This window comes from Prunus dulcis, chromosome 1 (assembly GCF_902201215.1).
Source record: "Prunus dulcis chromosome 1, ALMONDv2, whole genome shotgun sequence".
Lineage (NCBI taxonomy): Eukaryota > Viridiplantae > Streptophyta > Magnoliopsida > Rosales > Rosaceae > Prunus > Prunus dulcis.
Window position 1 is genome coordinate 32,284,884 of NC_047650.1, and position 23,014 is coordinate 32,307,897.

Here is a 23,014-nt window from a genome sequence, read left to right on the forward strand (position 1 = left end):
AAACCAACAAGAGTCGTGATGATGATATAAATGGGCCTGCTTGCTTGCTTTATTTTTTAATGTCTTGTTTTGGTGGATTTGTACGTAGGTTAATAGCAATTGTGTGTCATTTCTCATTAACTTTGAATTGAAAATTCTAAGAATATATTCCCCTTGCAAAAGTCCCCATTACATAGTCTTATATCTTTTGTCTTGCTCTTGGAACAAAATTTAGGGTTTACCCAGGTTAGGTTACTGGTTTTTTTTTTTCCTTTTTCCTTCATCTTCCTAGCTATAATCTACGTGAAAAATAATAAATTACACAAAATCCTAATACAAAAATTGCAGAGTAACTTGAAGATAAACTATATAATGAAATGCCACGACACGAATGATCATTATCTACTAGACTCTTTATGTTGACCTTATTATTTTTTCCATGGAAAATGTATAGAAATTAGAAAAAGCTTTGACTTGGTGTAGGGAGCCAACCACAATCTACTAGACTATATGAAAGCAAGCCAAGCCATTGACTTACTTAACAAAGACAGCAACTAAAAGGTAGACTAATTACCTTTGGCTACGTTTTTAATATTAATTCAATCAAAACAAATAAAAAGCCCTAAACTAAATATATCATTGTGAGCCGCCCTTACAATGAACAAAGACCACAACGCCTCATGGGTTTTTATTTAATTATCCTGTGTTGTCTATGACTCTTGTCTCCCCATTAAGATTATAACAATTATGTCTTTTCAAATTAAAATCTAAATTGTAACCTTCAAAGGCAATGCAGACATGGTTTTAGTCAAGTTGGTTAGAGCGGATGTGCTCATCACTTTGCACTCAAGTTTGAATCTCCCTCCTTTGTAGTTTAGATTAGATTAAAGTAGAATATCATTTGTGTTATAAATAATAATAAATAAAAAGGCCAATGAAAGAATAATTAGAGGCAATATGTTCCTCTTTTAACGACTTATATCATCTCAAATGGACAAAAAATACATCGAGATTAGGGCAATAAAAATCATGAAAACTGATACTTTTCCTCTCTTTGGTATTTGTTTACTGACTATTAAAAACTTCAGTTAACATGAGAACTCCATTGTTCCAACAAATCCTCATGGAGAGACATGTGGCACATAGCGGTGGCTTGCATATTTTAAGTCAAAAACGTCACCGAAATTTTTATATGCGGGTCAATTGAATATGCTATTTGACCCCCAACGTTAGTGAGTTTTTTTAAGTGTAGGGACATGGTGTTTGATAAGATGCCTCAAAAGACATTCCATGAGGTAAAGGAGAATGATGTTCACTTGTTCATATTTAATCTTATAAGCTTCATTGTTATATTTCCATAAATTTCGACTGAATTCGTATATGTTTTAAAATGGAGTAAGATCTCAAAGTTTGGAAACTTGTTTAGTGTCTTTAGCATTTCTCTTTGCAACCCTATTGTTTTAAGTTCCCTAATGGTTATCTCAATTTTAAAATGGAACTCGTGCAAGCAAAAACAAAAACCAAAGGCTTTTAGCGTTTCAGCATAGCTTGAAGACAAATGGGTCATTTGGTCATTTGAGAGATGGCATGAAAGAAATCATAATGCACATAATAATAAAGAAAGAAAAAAAAAAAAAAAAAAAAAAAAAAAGGATGGGGAGGAGGATGATGAGGAAGCTTAGGAAAACGTAGTGTCAAAGAGTGGGCGTTCCACAAACAAATATAAGCTTAGTGGAGTCACCCCACGCTCAATGAGCCCTCTCTCTCTCTCTCTCTCTCTCTCTCACAAAATCCACATTTGATGTTGGGCCCACAAGAAATCCCAATGGCGTGGGGCCCATAATATAATCCCCTCCCAGGCTTTTGCTTAGTGGGACATGGGTACACCCCACTACTACACAGGCTTGTTGGCGAGTAACCAGAAGCCTAGCAATATGGATAAGTCACCCACCCATCCCCATTTTACAACAACGGGTGGGTGCCGAAAGAAAAAAACAATTATATAAATAAGGCAGGCCAGCCCATAAAATCCATAGTGGGGTTCATCTCCATGCGTGTAATTGTTCAGTTTAACATTTACATCGTCATTTTTCTATTTATATTATAACACGTGTATATATATATATATATTCAACTTATATCTAAATTTGTGTCATATCAATTTCATAATTCATCGTGTGACATGTTTCACGTGTTAATTGTGTAACACAACACTACCGCGTGTAAATTTTGTACAATTGACTTTGTCCACACAACAACTCACACCCTCCTTCTATCAAAGATTTGTATCAAACAAACACGTTTTGCAAAGATTGCAAACTTGACCTGCCGTGTGTTCTAAAACTTGCTCAACCAAGCTCAACTTTGTAACCGTAATTCAATATGGTTAACTCAATTCTATGAATTTCAATACAAGTTTAGATTAACCAAATTGATTATATTGGATTAGCATCAGCATCAGCATCAGAACGACTGACTCATTACTTTTTTAGAAAAATTATACAGTTTGTAATTTTATACTCATGTATTTTTTTTTTTAAAGTAAATACAATTGTAAAGAATCTAAAAGTAATCATCTCCACAAATTGTTACTTCATTATTATGAGTTTAGATTTTTATATTCCAGGCATGGGCTTGCATAGTAATTCTGCCGGGGTGAAGGGCAACAGAAAGTTCGTGATGCTGCTAGCTACTGACAAAATCATTACCCGTGCAACTAATGCTTATAGATCCTCCTGGTTTAATTAACAGCAGTGTGTGGAGTTTTTTTATTATTATTTTATAATAAATATATTTAATTTATTAAAGTGGGGCATTATATAAAGCAGCTAAGCCCCTCCCCTCTCCTTATGCCAACCTCCTCCAAACCACACCCACTTTCTCTATCTCATTTCTTCTTCAAACTTCTTCATCAGTCTCTACTAATCTCTTGTTTGTGTTTTTGCTCTAATTAAAATGGGTGAAGCCGTCGAGTTTTTCCATGCAAATGGTTTCTCTAACTTGACCCAAAAATTTGATCCTAAACTTGTACTTAATGTTAATGGTAACAGCCACTTAGACAGAGATGGTTCCTGGTACGAAGAAACCATTGACGATGATCTCAAATGGTCGTTTGCTCTCAATGTTAATGGGTTCGTATAATTCCACTTCCTTAACTAAGTACGTGTGTTCTTGTTTCTCTGTTTTATTTGAGACTCTGTTTTTGTCTATGGCTCTGTCTCTGCAGAGTGCTGCATAAAGGGACGAGTGAGTTTCAGGAGATAGCCTTGTTGGATACAAAGCGTTTTGGGAAGGTTTGTTCATCTCGTCATTCATTTGTGAATGTCGTCTTTCAAAGGTGCAATTAATAATTAATAATGTCGTTTTTCCTAATTGTGATACTAATAATATTGTATTTATATCTGAATTGATTCAGGTTTTGGTGATTGATGGAAAGATGCAGAGTGCAGAAGTGGACGAATTTATTTACCATGAATGCTTGATACATCCTGCTCTCTTATGTCATCCCAAGTCAGTCCTCCTCTCCATATATTCATCCTTGTTACATGTTTTTTTCTTTCTTTCAATACATGCGAACCGATATAAGGAGATAGGGAATTCGTATGATAACCGAGCTACAAACCTCTTGCTTCGTTGCTATATATTGTAATTGTTAGTAACTTAGAATGTTTTAGAAATTTTAACACTTTTTGTTTTGTTTTAATTTTATAAATTGTAGGGAGATGTCATTCCAATGAATTAAGAATAGCAGAGGGTCTAATTATAAAGCGTGTTTTTTCATGTTTTCAATAACTTTTCAGAGGCTTTTCTTACATTTTGATTGACGGGAATAAATAAAAACATTTATAAGGTGTGACAAAAATTGATTCGTATTCTTTGTTTTTTTGTTTTTTTGTTTTTATGTATAAGGTATAAAAATTTATTCATATTCGTTTGCTTCTATTCTACCTTTAATTAAGCAATTGAGATTGAGAATGTGCAGGCCAAAAACTGTATTTATAATGGGGGGTGGAGAAGGGTCAGCCGCAAGAGAAGCTCTCAAGCACAAATTACTGGACAAAGTGGTAATGTGTGACATCGATCAGGTATTTCTTTTTCTTTCTTTTTATTCTCATCAAGTTTTATTTGTTGAGAATTTGTTTTAATATAAGTACGTGTTACCATATGGGTGAATTATATAATTTATTTTTCCTTATTTTAAAAAATAATATTAATAAATATCGATATATATTATAATACGTGTACAAGATATACAATATGACCGTATTATTGTAGTATTCACTCCACAAATAGAGCACGTTTGGTGCTTATATTAAAACAAATTCTCAACAAATAAAGCTGAGGGAATGTCTTAAGTTTTCTGTGTAAAATAAAATCATTGTAAATATGTATATTGTGGATATGACATTGGACAACAAAATAAAACTTTTGGGCCACGTGACTTATTTGCAGGAGGTGGTTGATTTCTGCCGCAGACATTTGACAGTGAATCAGGAGGCATTTTCTCACAAGAAGCTTAATCTTGTTATAAATGATGCCAAGTAAGTGTACATAATTTTTTGCTTTTTATAAATAAAACGATTCGAACTTGAGAACTCTTCCAATTTTGCGAAGATATATAGTTAGCTCAATTAATGTCTTATAATAACCAAACTTATTATTTTGGTTACAGGGCTGAACTGGAGAAGAGTTGCGAAAAATTCGATATCATAGTAGGAGACTTAGCAGACCCAGTTGAAGGAGGGCCTTGCTATCAACTCTACACAAAATCTTTCTATGAGCAAATTCTCAAACCTAAGCTTAATCACGGTGGCATTTTTGTCACTCAGGTAGATAATCAGTTTATGTCTTTTTTCTTTCAATTTTTTACACCAACGTCTGAGAAACTTAAAACATATATTCTGTTTGACATGCAGGCTGGACCAGCAGGCATTTTCACCCACAAAGAGGTCTTCACCTCTATTTTCAACACAATCAAACAGGTCTTCAAGTGTAAGTATCTACCCTAAATTTACACACACACACATATATATATATATATATATGTATGTATATATTCAACCCAAAAGTCTAGTTTATGTTCCCTGGTCTTATTTTTTTTTTTTTTTTACATGTTTTTTGCAGATGTGGTGGCATATGCAGCTCACATACCATCTTTTGCAGATACATGGGGATGGGTTATGGTATGTGAACTCAAACGCATTAATATTTAATTTGCACTGGTCATTTTGATTATGAGTTTATAATTATGTGTAAATGTTGTTGTAATCAGGCCTCGGATGAACCGTTCTCTATCAATGCTGAGAAAATGGACAGAAGGATAGAGGAAAGAATTGATGGGGAACTGAACTATTTGAATGGTGCTTTGTTCATCTCCTCTGCAACCATGAACAAAACTGTTTCTTTATCGTAAGATCACTTCCTTCACCATCATACAAATTACGCCGTTAAATTATTGCTTAAAAACAATTTATTAATGGGATAATATTGTGCCATTTTAGGCTGTTGAACGAAACTCATGTCTACACTGAGGAAGATGCAAGATTTATTCATGGACATGGGGTGGCTTACCGCATCAACTGAGGTCTCAAGCCACAGGTTGGGGGAATTGCTGTACAGCAACAAAAAAGAAAAACAACAAAGTGATGAAGAATGGGAGTTTGACAGTCACTGATTTCTTCAAAAGAACAAAAGAAAAGAAAAAAAAAACAACAATTGTTTGCAGCATTTGGTTTTACACTAGAATATGTTAGCTTCATTGGGTTGTTCATAGGATTCAAAGTGAGAGACTTTTTTTCAAGTTATCTTTTACTTTTATGAATGAAACATGATGAGGCATTCCTCCATTCCTTATTAGAAAGCTTTCATTTTCATAGAAAGTGTTTGAAGCCCACAGTGGCTTTATCTAATTAATTGTTATAAACAATCAAAATCAATTCACTTGAAAAACATATTTCATACAATCATCCAGAGTTGCACATCATACTAAAGATACAGAAAACAGAAAAGACAGATATTTGAGGAAATATTTTCAACCTCCCCTTCAGGTTCTCTTAACTGGGTCGAAGTTAGAGACCCCAACAACAGCTCCTATAATGGCTGTAAGCACAACTCCACCAGCAGCAATGCTAAGCAAAAAGTTGTTGAGAGAGGGTGTGAGGCCAGAGCCTGCAGCCTCAGCCACCTCAGGTATCACCATGGAGGCTGTTAATGCAGCTGCTGTTAGGCCTGTCACTGCCTTTTCTTTGAAAGATGCCTCCACCTTAAGCGTGCCTTTGGACTTTGGCTTCACAAAAGCAGCCTCCTTTGATGGCCTGACTGGGACTGATTTGAACAGTGATGCAGAGTTAGACTGGTTCAGTCTGTTTTGGGTGGCAGACATCAGTGGGATAGCCATTGAAGCAGAAGCCATTTCTTTTGGTGCTAGCTAATGGATTTTCTCTTTGCCTAGAATGCAAGTGTAGGTGTTGGTATATTTGGAGTGGGCTTGGAGTTTAGATATTGGATGAGCAGCGGAGGCAATGAAATGGGGGGTGGAAATTAGAGATTTTCAGCTGATGTGTCTCTTCAGAGTTAACCTACGTGGCAAAATCTCTACCTGGGTTTGAAGGATAAGGTTATCCCCCAGATTTGATCCTCTCCCTTTTGAAACGGGAATTCAGGATTTCATTGAGAAAGCATTGCGTATATATGCATGGCACTCGGCAGGCCACATATGCTTTTGGATTGTCATGCCACGTCATGCGCTCATTTGGGCTTCCAAGTGCCTCTCAGTGAATAGAAAACTCAGTTTTTGGAGTCTAGCTTAGAGCAACTCCACCCATTTTTCTTTAGTCATGGCAAGAGGGGAGTTAGGACAGCTACTATTCACCTGAATAGTTGTTGCCCTTGCAAATAGTATTTTGTGTTTCCACTCATTGTCATGGCTAAGGGCAATTACTATTCATTTTTTTTATTTTTTTTCCCCTATTTTTTAATGAAAATAATTAATTTAGATAATATTTTCAGATAAGATTTCCGGGTTCCTACGTGTCAAGACTATTCATAATCGGATAAAATTTCTGGATAAGATTCTTGGATTCAAATTTCGGATGAATTTCAAAATTCAAAATTCAAAATTCAGATAAATTTTGGGTTCAAATTTCGAATGAATTTCAAAATTCAAAATTCATACAAATTAGGGTTTAAATTTCGGATGAATTTCAAATTTCAGATAAGATTTTCATCTAATCAAATCAAGTCACGTGGCATGTCTATCTTGCCAAATTTTTCTATAAAACGAGAGGCTCAACTCATACCTCTCACACCACATCTTTCTATATTTTCATTTCTCAGAGTTTAGAATTCATACTTCATTCATTCTCAATGGAAGATTTTATGAGATGCTTGGAGAGGCAAGAGCGAGAAACAAATGAGAGAAACCGTAGAGCAGATGAAATCAATGAGTTGCAGAGACAAGTCGATGAACAAGTTCTCATAGCAATGGCTTTGCAAGATGAAGAGAACCAAGGTCGCCGCCGTGGTTCACAAGTCGGCCGCCGCCGGAATGTGGAAAGACATAGGCATTCTCGGGGTAAGAATCTTTTGGAAGATTATTTTATCCCAACTTCTTTGTACTATGATGTTGATTTTTGAAGGCGATTTAGAATGCAACCTCATTTGTTCAATAAAGTCATGCATGATATTTGCAATTATGATGCATACTTTGTTCAAAAGTGTTATGCTACTGGGGTTTTGGGGCTTCTTCCGGAGCAAAAGCTTACAGCTGTTATACGAATGTTGGCGTATGGAGCATCTGCTGATCAGGTGGATGAGATTGCGCGGATGGGGAAGTCCACTACGTTGGAGGCTTTGGTAAGATTTTGTCAAGCAGTTGAAACTCTGTACACTAGGGACTACCTGCGTAGACCTACTCCCAGGGACCTCCAACGGCTTCTACAAAAAGCCGAAGCTCGAGGATTTCTAGGAATGATTGGTAGCATCGACTGCATGCACTGGCAATGGAAGAATTGCCCAACTGCCTGGCAAGGTGATTACGGAAATAGAAAAGGCCAAAAAAGTATCATCCTTGAAGCCGTTGCTTGCTTCGACACATGGGTTTGGCATGCCTTCTTTGGAGTTGCAGGATCCCAAAATGACCTCAACGTGCTGGGTCAATCCCCGGTCTTCAACGATGTATTGAGAGGCAAGGGCCCCAATATCACCTATCAAGTCAACAATACAGTGTACCAGACGGGGTATTATCTAGCTGACGGCATCTACCCGAGGTGGACCACTTTTGTCAAATCCATTTCGAATCCCCGATCCCAGAAGCAAAAATTATTTGCTACCTATCAAGAGGGATACAGGAAAGATGTCGAAAGGTGTTTTGGCATCCTTCAAGCTCGGTGGTTGATTATTTGAGGTGCGGCCCGTATGTTTGATGAGGAGATCCTCAGAAGCATTATGATGACTTGCATCATCCTCCATAATATGATTGTGGAGGATGAGTACGATTATGATGCTTTAGAGGTCTACAAACCGGATCCAAGGAACACGGCCTTGACACGGATTTATGAAAGGCCCATGGGGCCAAGTGGAGAACCGTTTGAGCCGGAACCGTTGGTGAGGGATGTGTCACATCCAGGGATCGGCTTCGCCGTAGCACGATATTGTCTGCTTTGGGCCCCCCTCTCTGCCCTCACGGTTTTATTTCTGGGAGGTCACGACCAACTTCCCAGTGGGTCACCCATCCTGGGATTGCTCTAGCCCCTAACTCGCTTAACTTCAGAATTCCTACGACTCCGAAGCCAGTAAGCTCCCAAAAGGCCTCGTACTAGATGGATGCGGGTGTGCACATATAAGGCACATCACCCCCTCTCCGTTGGTTGATGTGGGATCTTACAGGATGGTCGTTTCATGACCCAAATGATAGATCGATATACAGAGATGCAATCTTCGTATATTCATGAAATGCGTCAAGTTCACTTGATGGAGCATCTATGGGCGGTGAAAGGCAATGAAGATGAATGATGGAGCATAGATGCTTTCGTTATGTTTTATTTAGTTATGGTTAGATTGTGTTGTATTTTTATTTATTATGGTTTGGTTGTGGTTGTGGTTGGTTATTATTATTGTGCCTTGTTTGTACTTTTTTATTTATTTATTATGTTTTGTTTAAAGTATGGAATATGTTGAATAAAAAGGTAATTTATTGAATGCTTTGTTTATTAAATAATGAAATGTAATACAAGTCATTACGAATTACTACTACTAAAATAAAATACATGAATTACAACAACTTTAATAGAAAACATGAAAAATACAAATACATAAAAGGTATGCTAACTAATTTAATGGTTTCCATCATTTAACCAATCCGTGTTGCTAGGCCCATCATCTCGGAAAAGTCTTCTTCTCATAACATCCCTTCGTTCTAGCTTCCAAAATTGTTTTGTTTCAGGGGACATATGACTTGTATCCATCGTCATGGTTTCCCGATCCGTCTTGTCCATATCTTTTTTGTGCAAATACTCCCTTTCTCGTGCATACTCAGCTTGAAGGGCCAACTCGTTATCTTGGCGTTTTTGCTCCATTTCAATTCTTATGCCGTTTTGCCTTGCAATTTCCTCCAAAAATTTTGAATTATTATTGCTTGAATTACCCGCTTTCTTTGCCTTCGCGGCCTTTCAGCCAATGGGCCTCGGCTCCTTTTCGATGGGTGAGTCTTGACTCATAGGAGAATCGAGAGGTGAATCCGATGTCATTGAATCACTGAGTGGCGTCTCGTTTAACACAACGGCGGGACCCGTCGGAATAATTATGAAGCGTTTGCAATATTTCACCACCTCCCAACATTCATGATGGTTGAAACTTTTTTTGCCACCCCCGGTTGCACCGAACCACATTTGTGCTTGAATCATCTATTTAAAAAAAAAATGGAAATGCAATAAATATTTAAAATATATTGGATATGCAAGTAACAAAAAAAAATAATAATGGAAATGCAATTAACCTTACAAATAAATTAGAAATGCAAGAAAATTAAGAAACAATTGGAAATGCAAGAAATATTAACAACATATTGAAAATGCAAGAAATATTAACAAAATATTGAAAATGCAAGAAATATGAACAAAATATTTAAAATGCAAGAAATATTAACAAAATATTGATAATGCAAGAAATATGAACAAAATATTTAAAATGCAAGAAATATTAACAACATATTGATATTGCAAGAAATATGAACAAAATATTTAAAATGCAAGAAATATTAACAAAATATTGAAAATGCAAGCAATATTAACAAAATATATATATTAGGAGATTAAACTTAATAAAACAAAAATTATAAAATACTTACCTTGTTAGTAAGATTTTCCCCGCTTCTATAGTTGTCCATCGCTTTTGCTAGGGCATCTCTCCATTTTCCCAACTCTTTATTGAGAATTTTCCACCTACTGGATAATGCCATCTCCGTACGAGTAGACCCCGGAATTTTTTCACAAAATTCGGCATGAATTTTTTTCCACATATGAAAAAATTTCATCTCATTGCCGGACACGGGACAATGACAAATTTGGTGCCAAGCCTCACACAAGGAAACATCTTCCATGGTGCTCCAAGCTCCTCCGGTTTCAATAGAAGAAGCCATAAAAATATGAAATCAAAAAACAAGGTGAAAAAGAGGAAAATGTTGAGTAAATAGTGAATAATAGTAGAAGTATAATGAAATGTATGAGGATTGGTGTTGAACGTGAGGGATATTGATAGGTATTTATAGAAAAAAAAAATCTGAATTTTTTAGAATTTTTAAAAAAAATTTCTGATTTTTTTTCATATTTTTATTGCCCAAAAAAGGCTCAACCGTAGGATTGAATTCGGATATGCTGATCGGACGGCTGGGGGCGCGACACGTGGCAACTTCCCGTTGGAGCTGTCGTCGCGCTGACGTCAGCGTGATGCAAGCGCTGACGTCAGCGCCTGAGGGCTGAAGCTCGGGCTGAACTCTTCTTCGGGCTGGCCCGAGTTGGTGGGTCCCACAAGCCCCCCAAACTTGGGCTAGCCGCTGGAACGAAATTTTTTTTTTCCCCCCTCGCCTCGGGCTCGGCTGGCCCGTTGGACTTGCCCTTACAAATGATCAATTGACTCTAGAGGCAGAGACTTCTTAAAGCGTTTGAAGAAAATAAATGTAAAAAAGTGAGGTTAATGGTCTGTGACCAATAAGCATCACCATTGTTTGTTGCTATCAAAGTCATCTGCCAACACCTTCCAGGATTTGAGCTTTCAAAATTTGCAGACATACCTGAAGAATTTTCCATGTAAATCCAGAAAACTATACTACTTCTATGAAGAAACATAAATTGAGCAGCTAAACATAGGGGCAATAATCCAGTTAAAATATACTGCCTTCTTCAAATTAATAAGTCTAAAGTCACCATTCACCACCAAAAAAGTACAGAGAGAAGAAAAATAGAAACTAAACAACATTTCATATCATATTCATTCCTTATCTAATCCACAGCAGTAATCTCATCTGTCTGCTAAAAATGGTGGTTCCACCTCCAAAATTCTACTAACTAAATGAAAAGAAGTAAAATCATCAAGAGGTCTTCTTTTTACCCCGCAGTAAATCATTTGCTGGCAAGAGCTGCATCTATTTTAGTTTGAGTTATATGAACTTCTTGGGGCAGCAGATTGTATGTGATGTTTAGCTCTTCTAATATTTTCTTCAACTCGATGACTAGTTCAGTTCGCCGCTTATTCTTTTCTCCAAATTCCTGAAAGTTCATAGTGTGATTCACATAGAGACCCATCTTTAACTTATTCAGATTTTCAATTTCAATCACCACCAGATTGTGGTTAGGATGCCAATGTTGCGAGTTCCTCTCCAAATGCCTGAACAAGCAAAAGGAAATTGCAAAAGAGTAAACACAGAGCAGCAGTACAAATTGATGCTAGACTGTCCAATCAAGTGGAATCATGTGTGAACGTGCAGTGCAGTCTGTATGATATAGCAATTGTGATTGGTAGTCGAGTAGCATAACATATAAGTTTATTTGAGAAGAAATTAGACATGTGTATTTTATAAACGTGCCCGCACATACAAAACAAGTAAAAGCTTCAATTAACTCACTTCTTTATTTTCTCTTTCAACAAGCCTATCTTCTCCACCGAGGTCATAAAAGCAATCGAGAATTCCACAATATCGCCCATATCTGGACTTCTGTAATAATTGCTGATGGGTTTCATGGATAAAACGGAATTTGGATAGTAAATCTTCTCATTATTGAGTTTCAAGAAGACTGTGTTTAAGATGTTCATCTCCTCAACCATCAACTGTCAGGTTACCAGGTATTAGAAATTTGATTTAAGTAAACTCCACATAATGAAATAAGAGTAGTGAAAGTTACCGGAACGCCATCAACAACACAGCGGTCACCAACATCAAATGGATGCATTACAAATACAAAAATGATAGCCTCAAATATTGTCTTGCAAGTGTTTCCAAACATAAAAGCTGCCACTACGAGCTGTGATGAGAGGAACACAAGCACTTTTGTGGTTGCAATTTCCATCAATAGAAGCCACACTACAACGGTAATAACAACCAGGATACCAGTCACAAGTTTGTTCAATTGCCTTACAGCTGTTTTGGTGTCATTTAAAGAATGAGCTAATGCTTTGCGACCATTGTAGACCTTCACCTGCAAAAATAAGAAGGTAAAATATGTTTCACCTCTTATTTCATTTTGCCAAGAAGATGAAGGGAAAAACTGTAAACAGAAGCAGACTTAAGTTACCAAATTCTCTTTCTCCATCCCCTGCTATATGCTTTTAGATTGAAAGATATGCATGATTTCATAATAGGGCATGTATATGTATGATGCAGAAGTAGAACCCCATGACTACAGTATCAGTAACTGCCACTCAATGTGGAACTCAAGACAAATAAAAATAAAAGGTCTTACCACCCAATCTGTTAGAGCTTTTCTGTCAATACGTCCGGTGTCTGCTCCTTCAAACAGCGGAAACACAAGATCCACCTCTTCCTTAATCATGAACCTCATGAGGTCCTCCTCCTCTATGTACCTAGTCAGATGTAAGATAGTTAAAATAAAAAAAGAACACATATGAAAAGGGCACCAGAATATCACAAATTACCGCTAAACAATAAGGTGGTCTTTCTCACTTGGAACCAGCTGGCGCAACGTTCAAAAAAATGTGATAGGCAGCGGCAGTTGCTTCCATCTCATTGGTAATCTCCTTATCTGTCTGTCCAACCCCTCCATGTTCCATCTCATCCAATGTATGGGAGATAGTGGACAGCCCTGAAGTAGAAACTGCATCCACCAATACCTTCATGGTCCAAGCTGAAACCTTCTCTTGCTTCATCTTCTGAAGCTTTCCCATATCAATCACTTCTTTCTCCTTCCCAGCTTTAGCCTTCTTTGTCGTCCTGAAACTCAGTTGCCCAGTGCTCGGTGATCTCCCAACCCTCTCAGCCTCCTCTATAAGTGCAGGCCCTGAAAGTGTCTGAAGAACATACTGATGGAAGATTGATTCTTGGATTCTATCAAAAAAGGTGTTCACATGGAAACTAGATGCTAAGATCTTAAGTAACAAAGTCTTTAACAACCACAAAAATGCCCCAATAAGAACGGAAACAAGAGTCCATGTGACGTAATTCAAAATCTTGGTGGAAGTCTCTGATCGCTCGACCTTGCCACCATTGAACACCAGTAGCCATGTGAGAAGAACCAAAGCCAACCAAATGAAAACCTGAACACTCTTCTTCATTCCATGAACAAAATACAACACCTTCTTCCTAAGCAAAAAGTTCCTCTCAATGACAAACACTACGAAATGCATAAACCAGTTTGTAACCAACATGCCACAGAATATCACCATCACAAGCACACACCATTTCCATACCTCCAACCCCCACATGTTAAAATTCTCTAATTTCTCAACAGTCAAGCTAGACACTAAACAAGCCAGAATGCCCAGAAAAACAACCCACTCGAACAAGACCTTAGTCTTCACTTTCCTATGCTTATCTCTACTCAATTTCACCTTCTTGTAAATCTCTTCATCCTCCTGCTCTTTGACCCTGCCCGGAGACGGCATCACTGGTACCCTCGAAGAGATTGAAACAGTCCTAATCCCCGGGGAAGCCCTATTGAATGAACCCCTATATGGGGAATAGGGAGAATTTGCACCAACTTGATCTAAACCACTCTCTTCAAACATATTGGAATCAATGGGTACTGATTGTTCACCAAACCTTGACTTGGCTTTGGAAACTAACCTAGTGAATGACTTTCTCTTAGTGAGGGTCTCATTTGCGGTGGGGATCTTGGGAGGCTTACCGGGACTGGATCTTGAAATTTCAGGGGAAGGGAAGCTCACTGGGACTGACTTAGAAACCCCAGTGCTGGACTCAGTGGACTCTTTGGCGGGTGAGCCCACTTTGCTTGGCTTGGGGGCAGAAGATTCCGAGCCTTTTGAAGAAGACCCTTTTGCTCCATTGCTAACTTCGGTTCGAACTTCCAATACAACTTCACCTCCATTGGCAGAATGCTTCTCCGACATGCTTACTTCGCCAACTTTTAAAACTTTCTCTTCTCTGTGGCTATAAAACCCTACCACAATAAACACACAGAAGAGCTCGCATTAAAACCTCATAAATAAATAAAAACCAATATGAGGCACCCGATACAGAATTACATTTAAAAATGTGAACTTTAAGAACACTTTTGGTAGATACTCCCCATTCTGATCTTCATTTATTTTTCTTTAAAGGTTTGTGCTTTATGCATTGGCTTTCTAACAAAACTATAATAAGCTGATTCTATTTAAGAAAAACAGGCAAAGAAGTTATCTTAGCGCCAAAAATATCAAATAAAAAACTAAATATTGTCTAGAACAGTAGGAAGGAAGGAAGACTCTGCTTATTTTCCCTGAATATGTATAATCAAACTTACCGGTGCTGTCCACGAAGAACCCACCAAGGAAAAGCTGGAAGGCCACTTGCTGAAGAGGAGGTCCCAGTGATTGTTGATTCAGTAGTGCAAAGCCATTGATCAACTGGAAAAAAGTAAACTTTGAAAGCAAAAAATACCCCCAAAAAAGGCCTTGTGGAGTTCCTACCTATTAGAGATTTGGTGATGATGCTTGCAAAACTTGAAAAGAAGAAGACTGTGGTGATGCTCTTGGAGCTTAGACCAGAGTGAGAAAGTGAACGAGCAGAGGAGGAAAGAATGGCTGCAGAAGTCAGGGACAGAAAGATGCAGAGGATTCAAATGTTAGAGGAAATGCAAATTCCTAAGACATATAAAAATGTTTAACCACGTGGGGTTCCTGGAAAAATAAACAAAGAAATAATAAGATATCTTTTATGACAAGAAATGATAAGATTTAAGTACAATAAGAAAGGTCTTAAAATTTTAAATTCTTAATTAAAGTTAACCAGTCACATGCCCCAGTGATGATAACAGCATCAGCGTTACCTTGCTTTCTTATAGTAACATTAATATTGCTTGATAAAGACATTATTAAGGTAATGAATGTCGGATTTGGAAGGCTAAACGAGGGCAAAAATGGAATTTGGAGCATGAACTTTTAGTTGGTGTGAGTTAATTAATTAATAATTGTGATTGGCTTTACAGGTGTTCTCTGGCCACAAGGAACAAGTAGCAAGTACTAATACCAAACATTAGTTGTTAAAAGCGGAAGAAAAAATTCTCATGTAACGAGTATATGTAGAATAATTAGGATAATGCAATAATATGTAGGATAATTAGAAATGTAGAATAATTAGAGATATCAAAACAGTACTATTTTCGTTACATATAAGATTTTTTGGAAAAGTATAAGTGAGACTGGTAGAGTTGAAGTTTTTTTAAAGATTATCTTCATTATTTAAGTCGTAATTAGTGAATTAAAAAAAAAAAATTTCGAAGTGCATTGGATTTGGAACCAAATAAAAAGACGTGTTTCTCTTATCGTTTTATCTGTTGACGTTTACATCGATACGTAATGTAAGTCGCTTTTAATGCAGATGGTAGTTGAGGTACAGTGATAATCAGAGGCCCACCAAAATAACAAAAGTGGGCCCATATATCTGGAGGATCTTAAATGTTTTTGAGCATGCGGTTCATAGTAGTAGGTAGGAATAATGGAAGGCCCACCAATACATGGCTCGTCGTACTGATACTGAATAACGACATCCCGATAGCCAAATCCCATAATGCTTGCATTTTTATTTCTGCTTTGGCCCAAACAATAAATAAATTTGAGTTCTATTTATTCCTATCAGTTCTGATATCTTGGACTACAGAGATTTAAGAGATTTGTGGTCAGTCACCGTTAGATGTAAATTCAACGGTTCACTCACTCTTACACTCTTTTTAAAAAAAAAATTTAAAAATATTATATTAATATCCAACGATGGGTGACCACAAATCTTTTAGACTCCTGTAGTCCAAGAAATCAGAACTATTATTCCTATACATGTATTATAATATATGGGGAGGATATTAGAAAATATATCACACCATAGGAGAAAATATGTTATAGTATATACATATTCATCACGTACATATTCATTTAATATAATTTTTAAAATATTTTTTATCACACTTATTGAAAAAACAAAGACGACATATAAAATTAGAATATTATATAATGACCAATTTTTCACTTGTTTCTGAAAATTTTCGAACAATACGCGTACATATTTTATACATACTATATCTATTCCGTTGATTTTGTATTTATCTATATAAAAAATTGGCTAAGCTTCTTATGAGGGGTTAAAATGAAATTAACTCAATATTTTTTATAAAAATGTTTACGAAATGGAGCACAGGCATACATGGGCTTAGTCAAATTGGTTAGAGCGTATGTGTTCCCCACTCTGCATCCGAATTCGAATAATCTTTCCCGTAATTTAGATTAGATTAAAATAGAATATCATTTATATAAATAAATAACAATTATAGGATCACACACACCATAAGTATTTTAAAAAAAATTAAAATGAAAACTAGTATTGGGAACGTCAGCCACCCACACCAAGTAAAATGACCAAAAACATCTGCAAGCCATAGTTTCTAATATTTATCCAATAATTGTAGGTCGACGACCAACAATATAAAAGTAAGATAAATAGAGCTTTAGCTTGCTCATCAATCATGGAAAATGACAAATGCCACCAAAAAAAAAAGAAAGGGAAGAAAGTGAAACGACTTGCAAATTCAGTGTTTTTATTTATTTATGGGGTTAAAAACGACTTGCCAAAGTCGCTTTCAAGTCGCTTTGGTCTTCGTCAACTTTATTTTGAAGGAGACGATTCCAAAATGAATTGGAGTTTAGCTACTTAATTAAGTAGCAGTTGAGGTGCACTGATTTGTCAGTTTGAAATGTTGGTATGATTAGCAGGTAAAGCTTGTGGAGAAAAAAGAAAACAAACATGTGGAGTGTGATTTATGGATTAACATATTATAATTCCTTAACAACCAAACTATAATATTCTGTTTTGAAGATCCTTGAGACTGTAAGTAATGGTGGCAAAAGATGGTCTCACAGAAGCATCTCCATCCCATGAAAGGCAAATTAGGTCAATTAGCTCCCGAAATTGCCCATCATCATCAGGAAGCCTTGGCCTTAGGTTAGCCTCCACAACTTCCATCGCAATCTACAAAAAATAATTAAGCACAATTAAAAATCATGTTTAATTTGATTATTTGTTTGCTTATAGTTTTTTTTAATTTAAAAAAAAAACAAAAGATAGTCTAAACTACTCGAAATTAAGCAAATGATCCACTAGTGTAGTGGTTTGAAGTAATTGCTTCCTCATAAAAATATATTGGATTTTAATTCTAACATCTGTGTAGTGTATATATGAGTTTAATACGGGGACGGACCATAAAAAGCACTAACCTAGTATATAACCCAGGCAATTTTTAATTTTTTTAAGCCCAAAATACATATAGCACAGCACATCACCAATTCAAAATATATTTTTAAAAGCAAAACTCAATTATACCCTTTTCTAACCTATTCTCTCTCTTCTACGGAAGAATCCACTCAAGTAAAAATATTTTTTATTTCCTCCTTTTGGCATCTTTTGGCATTATGGATGCCAAAGTTCAAACCTAGGTTGAACATGCATTGGGCTTATAAAAAAAAAACATCTTAATACTCGTTGGTAATGAAGTTTTTTGTTCATATGAAGTGAATGTTTCACTAGTAATTAGGTATATTTTTTTTATTATAAATGATTCATCTATATCGTTGAGTTTTCTATATTTTTAATCGGTTTATATATTAAGTAAATTTAACCCACCCTATGTTGAAATCCCAAATCCGTCCATGATTTAGTACACTATCACTCCTATAAATAGAAAAAGTTCTCCAAAAAAAAAAAAACTCTAAATTAATATAATATACGAAAAAAAAACTCTGATTTTGTGTAAGGAAGCGAATTCACTGTATTAATCAACTGACGATTTTAGTTTGGTTCAAAACTCAATATATAATAAATAATTTTTGTTTGATTATCTTTGAATTTGAAAAACTTTAGTGATACTACTAATAATGGTATAACTTTACAACTTTTTATATGTCTTTTGTTTGACTCGAGAGGGTGAGCTGTTACCTTGGTGGGACCATAATCTGTCTCAATGTATGGATAATTTCCAGTTAAAAGCTCATTGAGTATTATCCCAAAACTGTACACATCGCATTTTTCATTATAAGGCTCGCATTGGATCACCTCCGGTGCCATGTACACATAAGTTCCTGCAAATAATTTCAAACCAAATTATCAAGACACAATATATCTATATATAAATCAATCAATCAATCAACTGATTAATACATAAATCCTTGCCTGTTTCACCAGTGAGGGCCTTCTCTTCGTCACTCAAGAACCGAGCGTGACCAAAATCCGCAACCCTTACATGCATGGCATCGTCCAAAAATATGTTGCTAGGTTTGAGGTCGCGGTGAATCACCTTCGGCTTTTGCCCATGTAAATACTGCATGGCTTGAGAAATCTCCAATGCCCGATCCAACCGTTCTTTCAACAGAGGAAGTGGAATCATCCTCTCTCTTTGCCTGTTGCCAGGGCCATGGAGCCACTCCTTGAGTGTTGTGCCCAAGAACTCTGTCACCACCCATGCATAGTTAGGAGGATCGAGGCATGCGCCCATTAGTTGAAGTACATATCTATGGCGCTGCCGGCATAATGTGTCGAGCTCTTGTGCGAAAAACGAGATACCGTTCTCATTCGATTCAAAGAAATCTGGGTATATGCATTTGATTGCCACATCAAGCCCATGCCATGTTCCTTTGTATATGTGAGCCGTGCTCCCCTGCCCTATTTTCTCTTCGAATTCAATCTGATTCAATTTTTATCACATATTCATAAAGTATAAGCTTGCGTATGTCTCAATCAAGACTGTGAATCAAAACCTCCCATTCGAATGATTAAAAGTCTAACACAATAGGGTAAAATTCAAGTAATTAGAGAGAAGTACCTCTTCCGGATGGATATACCATCCGTTTAGGTGGGCTTGATCAATGAGAACGACTAGATCCGACGGTTGGTATAGAGGAGTGGTTGGCAATCGAGGGCTGGTATTGGGAGTGAGAATATTGGGGGAGAGAAGGCCTGATTGTGGACCCATATTATTGTTGTAGTTGTGAATGAGGTCCAAGAATCCATTATCTTGGGCCACTTGTAGGCAGTACCTCAGATAATCTTGTGTTCTTTCCATCCTCTTCTTGTACACCGCCCGAAGTTCTTTCTCCTTAAGGACTTTCTTTTCAAGTTCAGCTACCTTTAGTTTACAGCCCAAAACACAGAGAACAGTTCAATTTTATTTATTTAAAAACTAAATAAATAAGTTTTATAAATGTCTTGTTAAATAGAGTCCTTCTATGACGAGGGTGTCTGATAATTCAATTTTTTTTGGTTTAAATGGTTTGGGCTAAAATGGTTAGCACAATATTTGGGCTGGGTTGCCTGAGAATTGGACTCCTCCTAAAACCCAATATATAATTAGTCTACAATTTTGCTAAACAAATGTAAGGCGATGGAATTTTTAACCTAATCTAATTCTAACCCATTTTCTTTGGGATCGCCATTGCAATGATGCAGTCCAATATTGCAATCATTTTCTTAGAAGTCAGCACTGGAAAAAGTTATACCTAGAGATGCACTACTTTGGATATTAGCCATAACATAGAGAAATGGTCTCACTTACTCTGATTAAAAAGCTTTTTGTGGGGGGCCCAATAACATATGTAGAGCCTGAATGGCTACTGAATTTTGGATGGGATTTGACCATTGGAGCTGGACCAAATGATATCTAACCAAAATCTTATTGCAGGGTCGACAGATAACACAACACGAAATGGAGGGAGATGTGGTCCTAATCCTAACAAATTTGACAAAAAATATTCAAAGCTAAACCCAAGTCTGTGGTCCAAAATTATAAATACCTGCAGCTCCAATTTAGAGGTTGAATTTTGGTTCGTAGGAGGAACAACGTTAATTGCCTCCAAGCTTGAGCAGCCATGAATCCCTCCACAGCATCCCGTTGTTGTTGTCGCCGTCGCTTGCTTTGCACTGCTCGACTGAGGAGACCACCCAAACAACGCGCCGCCCTTTTTCTTCTGATGGTTCATCGTCCTGCGGCTGATTGTGATTAATGTGTGTGGATGCAAAGAGAGGGAAGCTTAAACATGGCCTAATGGTGCTTATAATGTTGTTCACAATCTTTGTCGTTTACAATGTTTTGTGCATGCAAACGACGGTTTGGACGGATATATACATATACATAAGTGTTTGTTTTTGTTTAATGTATGTGGTTGAGGCGGTATTGCCAACTCTGTGACCAAAAACGAAATTACAGTTGGGCGGAATTTACTACAACAAAAGGCTCACGGGTTAAAATTTGGACCACCAATAAATTATGTGGCTCCCTCTACAGTAGTAGCTCTGCGGATATCTTATACTTGAAGCATGAAAAGATCTACTGCAAACCCAACTGATTCAAACTAATAAAGATGCCAAATGAATAGATTAGATTTTCATATACTATTTAAATGCATACAACTTAAAATTTGAGAAAGAGTGGAATCTATATATGAATCTTGAAAAACTTATGACGACTCTAAAGACGAGTTTTAAAATTCATAATACATCAACGGTTAGATTCGTGTAAATAAGGCGACGTTGCGAGATCTTTACCTCTCACAATCACATATGGATGACTTCGTAGGAGAGAGGAGATGGTGCTAACAATGTCGTGGAAATAGATTCACCTCGGGATCGACAACATGACCTAGCTTTGTGACTTTGTCTTTTAGGTCTTTCCCTACGCACTTAACCCAAATACCCAAAATAAAAGTAGAGGGAACCTGTCGATCTATCTATCTAATGTGAATGAGTGTGGACTGACTGAGGACAATTGCGTGGACCATTCAACTCTTCCTCCCTCTCACTGAGCTGGGCCTCGAGGGTCAGGGAGGGGTCTGCCTGTCAGCCTGGCGGTCCTCACCTTTTGCCCACTTTCACGCTGTTTTCTTGAATATATATTCACAATTTCAAACCAAAATCCTCATCTTGGCTATTAAATAAAATAAAATACAAGAATATGAATTAAAAGATGCTATGGTGAATTTGTTATGCAGATAATTTTCTCATTAAAAACTGGGTTCTCTCATGCAGATATTTATATTGTTGTTTTCCCCTAACAGCAAAATAATGTGTATTGCATTTGGTCACGAATTTGTTGAATTTCTTATTAATTTTTAGGCCAAAAAAGTCCTTAGATTGCAGTTACTTTTAATTGAACTTATTTTTTTTTGGGTAAGGCTGGAGGCATTGTCAATGGAAGGTGTAACTAGGTCCCCCTTTCCCATTATTGACTACTTTAATGAACTTCAGAATGTTAAATATAGCCATTTGTACACAGTACATACATTTTGCTGGCATGATTTTGACTGATGAACTGGAACTGCTGCAACCTAGATAGTTAAATGCCATAAAAATTTGTATGAAACGAGCAAAAATTATCACGAGTGGCATGCAGTGATTGATCGAGAATAACAAAATAGCGATATGATATCCTTGTTTCACACAAGTGTTTCTCCATAAAAACATGCACCAACAGCAACAGCAATAAAGGAACAGTTTTCTACATTTGACAATGTACCAACTGAGAAGGGTTCATCTTTGTTTGGTGGATGAAATTAAAATCTAAACAAAAAAGACTCTAGCTCAAATGAATATAGTATTCAAACAAGCAATATATATTTATTTACTGCCTTGTCTGATTTAACTTATCCTGGATGTTTTTTCTGGGTTCATCAAGTTTAAAAACACAAATTTTGCAGATTTAAAAGAAAAAACAAATTGAGCAATTGGGCAGACGGGAATATTATGAATATGATTAGGAATTGGTACAGCCTAGAAGCTAGAAAATTGAGGACGGTCCGGCAAGTATTTTTTTTAGGGGGGTCAATGACCTCTAAGCAGTTAGGTGGTGTCTTTATCAATTATACATCAACTCCTTCTCCATCCACACACATTATTCTTCTTCTCATTATTGCCCACCCCCACCTCCACCTCACCCACTGTACGGACTCTCTATAACCAAGGAAGAGTAAGTGTTGATTATGCTAAATTAACCCAAATCTAATCCATTGTTAATTAATGTTTACGCATAATAAACTTCAACCCTTAAAGTTCTGTACGTCCTGATTGTGAAAGCTTTGAAATAGTTGTTGCTGTTGAATAAGTTACAAATCCACCGCCGCCTCAAATGAATATATAGTTGAGTTCTTGAGGCTTTGTTTTTCTAAAAATTAATTAGTTGTTAATCATATATGATGATGCTGATTTTGACTCTGGAAGGTGAGATTCCTTTTTTAAGTGTGGGTCTAATTTTGAGACCCGCCCCTGCATCTGCATGCTCATCACGTACTACGAATTAATCTTATATATTAGTAGGCCATTATTAGGTCTACTGACAAT

General features: G+C 36.7%; 4 protein-coding genes across 7 annotated transcripts; 1 reads left to right on the forward strand and 3 right to left on the reverse strand.

The window, feature by feature from the left end:
- The first annotated feature begins 2,826 nt into the window (after positions 1 to 2,826).
- On the forward strand, positions 2,827 to 5,888 carry LOC117614700 (thermospermine synthase ACAULIS5). Its single transcript, XM_034343595.1, has 10 exons — positions 2,827 to 3,110; positions 3,206 to 3,272; positions 3,395 to 3,489; positions 3,962 to 4,064; positions 4,432 to 4,520; positions 4,652 to 4,808; positions 4,896 to 4,971; positions 5,104 to 5,162; positions 5,252 to 5,388; positions 5,481 to 5,888. The coding sequence occupies exons 1-10, from the start codon at positions 2,935 to 2,937 to the stop codon at positions 5,560 to 5,562; spliced, it is 1,041 nt and encodes a 346-aa protein (XP_034199486.1). The 5' UTR covers positions 2,827 to 2,934; the 3' UTR covers positions 5,563 to 5,888.
- Positions 5,889 to 5,892: 4 nt separating this feature from the next.
- Positions 5,893 to 6,629, reverse strand: LOC117614701. Its single transcript, XM_034343596.1, has one exon. It carries the CDS (start codon positions 6,389 to 6,391, stop codon positions 6,023 to 6,025), a length of 369 nt encoding a protein of 122 aa, XP_034199487.1. The 5' UTR covers positions 6,392 to 6,629; the 3' UTR covers positions 5,893 to 6,022.
- A 4,727-nt stretch (positions 6,630 to 11,356) lies between these two features.
- LOC117615955 (mechanosensitive ion channel protein 10-like) lies at positions 11,357 to 15,277 on the reverse strand. Of its 3 annotated transcripts, none has more exons than XM_034345139.1 (7): positions 15,115 to 15,277; positions 14,949 to 14,997; positions 13,154 to 14,606; positions 12,933 to 13,053; positions 12,375 to 12,668; positions 12,098 to 12,300; positions 11,357 to 11,859 (listed from the first exon to the last, which is right to left on the reverse strand). In XM_034345139.1, exons 3-7 carry the CDS (start codon positions 14,554 to 14,556, stop codon positions 11,595 to 11,597), a joined length of 2,286 nt encoding a protein of 761 aa, XP_034201030.1. In that variant the 5' UTR covers positions 14,557 to 14,606; positions 14,949 to 14,997; positions 15,115 to 15,277; the 3' UTR covers positions 11,357 to 11,594. The 3 variants fall into 3 exon arrangements, with proteins under 3 accessions (XP_034201030.1, XP_034201031.1, XP_034201033.1); XM_034345140.1 differs by having other exon boundaries at positions 13,154 to 14,596; positions 15,115 to 15,254; XM_034345142.1 differs by lacking the exon at positions 15,115 to 15,277 and having other exon boundaries at positions 14,949 to 15,114.
- Positions 15,278 to 17,373: 2,096 nt separating this feature from the next.
- Positions 17,374 to 21,314, reverse strand: LOC117615078 (serine/threonine-protein kinase STY46-like). 2 transcript variants are annotated; one of them, XM_034344072.1, is made up of 6 exons: positions 21,227 to 21,314; positions 20,476 to 20,665; positions 19,509 to 19,811; positions 18,860 to 19,370; positions 18,626 to 18,768; positions 17,374 to 17,662 (listed from the first exon to the last, which is right to left on the reverse strand). In XM_034344072.1, the coding sequence occupies exons 2-6, from the start codon at positions 20,659 to 20,661 to the stop codon at positions 17,489 to 17,491; spliced, it is 1,317 nt and encodes a 438-aa protein (XP_034199963.1). In that variant the 5' UTR covers positions 20,662 to 20,665; positions 21,227 to 21,314; the 3' UTR covers positions 17,374 to 17,488. The 2 variants fall into 2 exon arrangements, with proteins under 2 accessions (XP_034199963.1, XP_034199962.1); XM_034344071.1 differs by lacking the exon at positions 21,227 to 21,314 and having other exon boundaries at positions 20,476 to 20,759.
- Between the last annotated feature and the right edge of the window lie 1,700 nt (positions 21,315 to 23,014).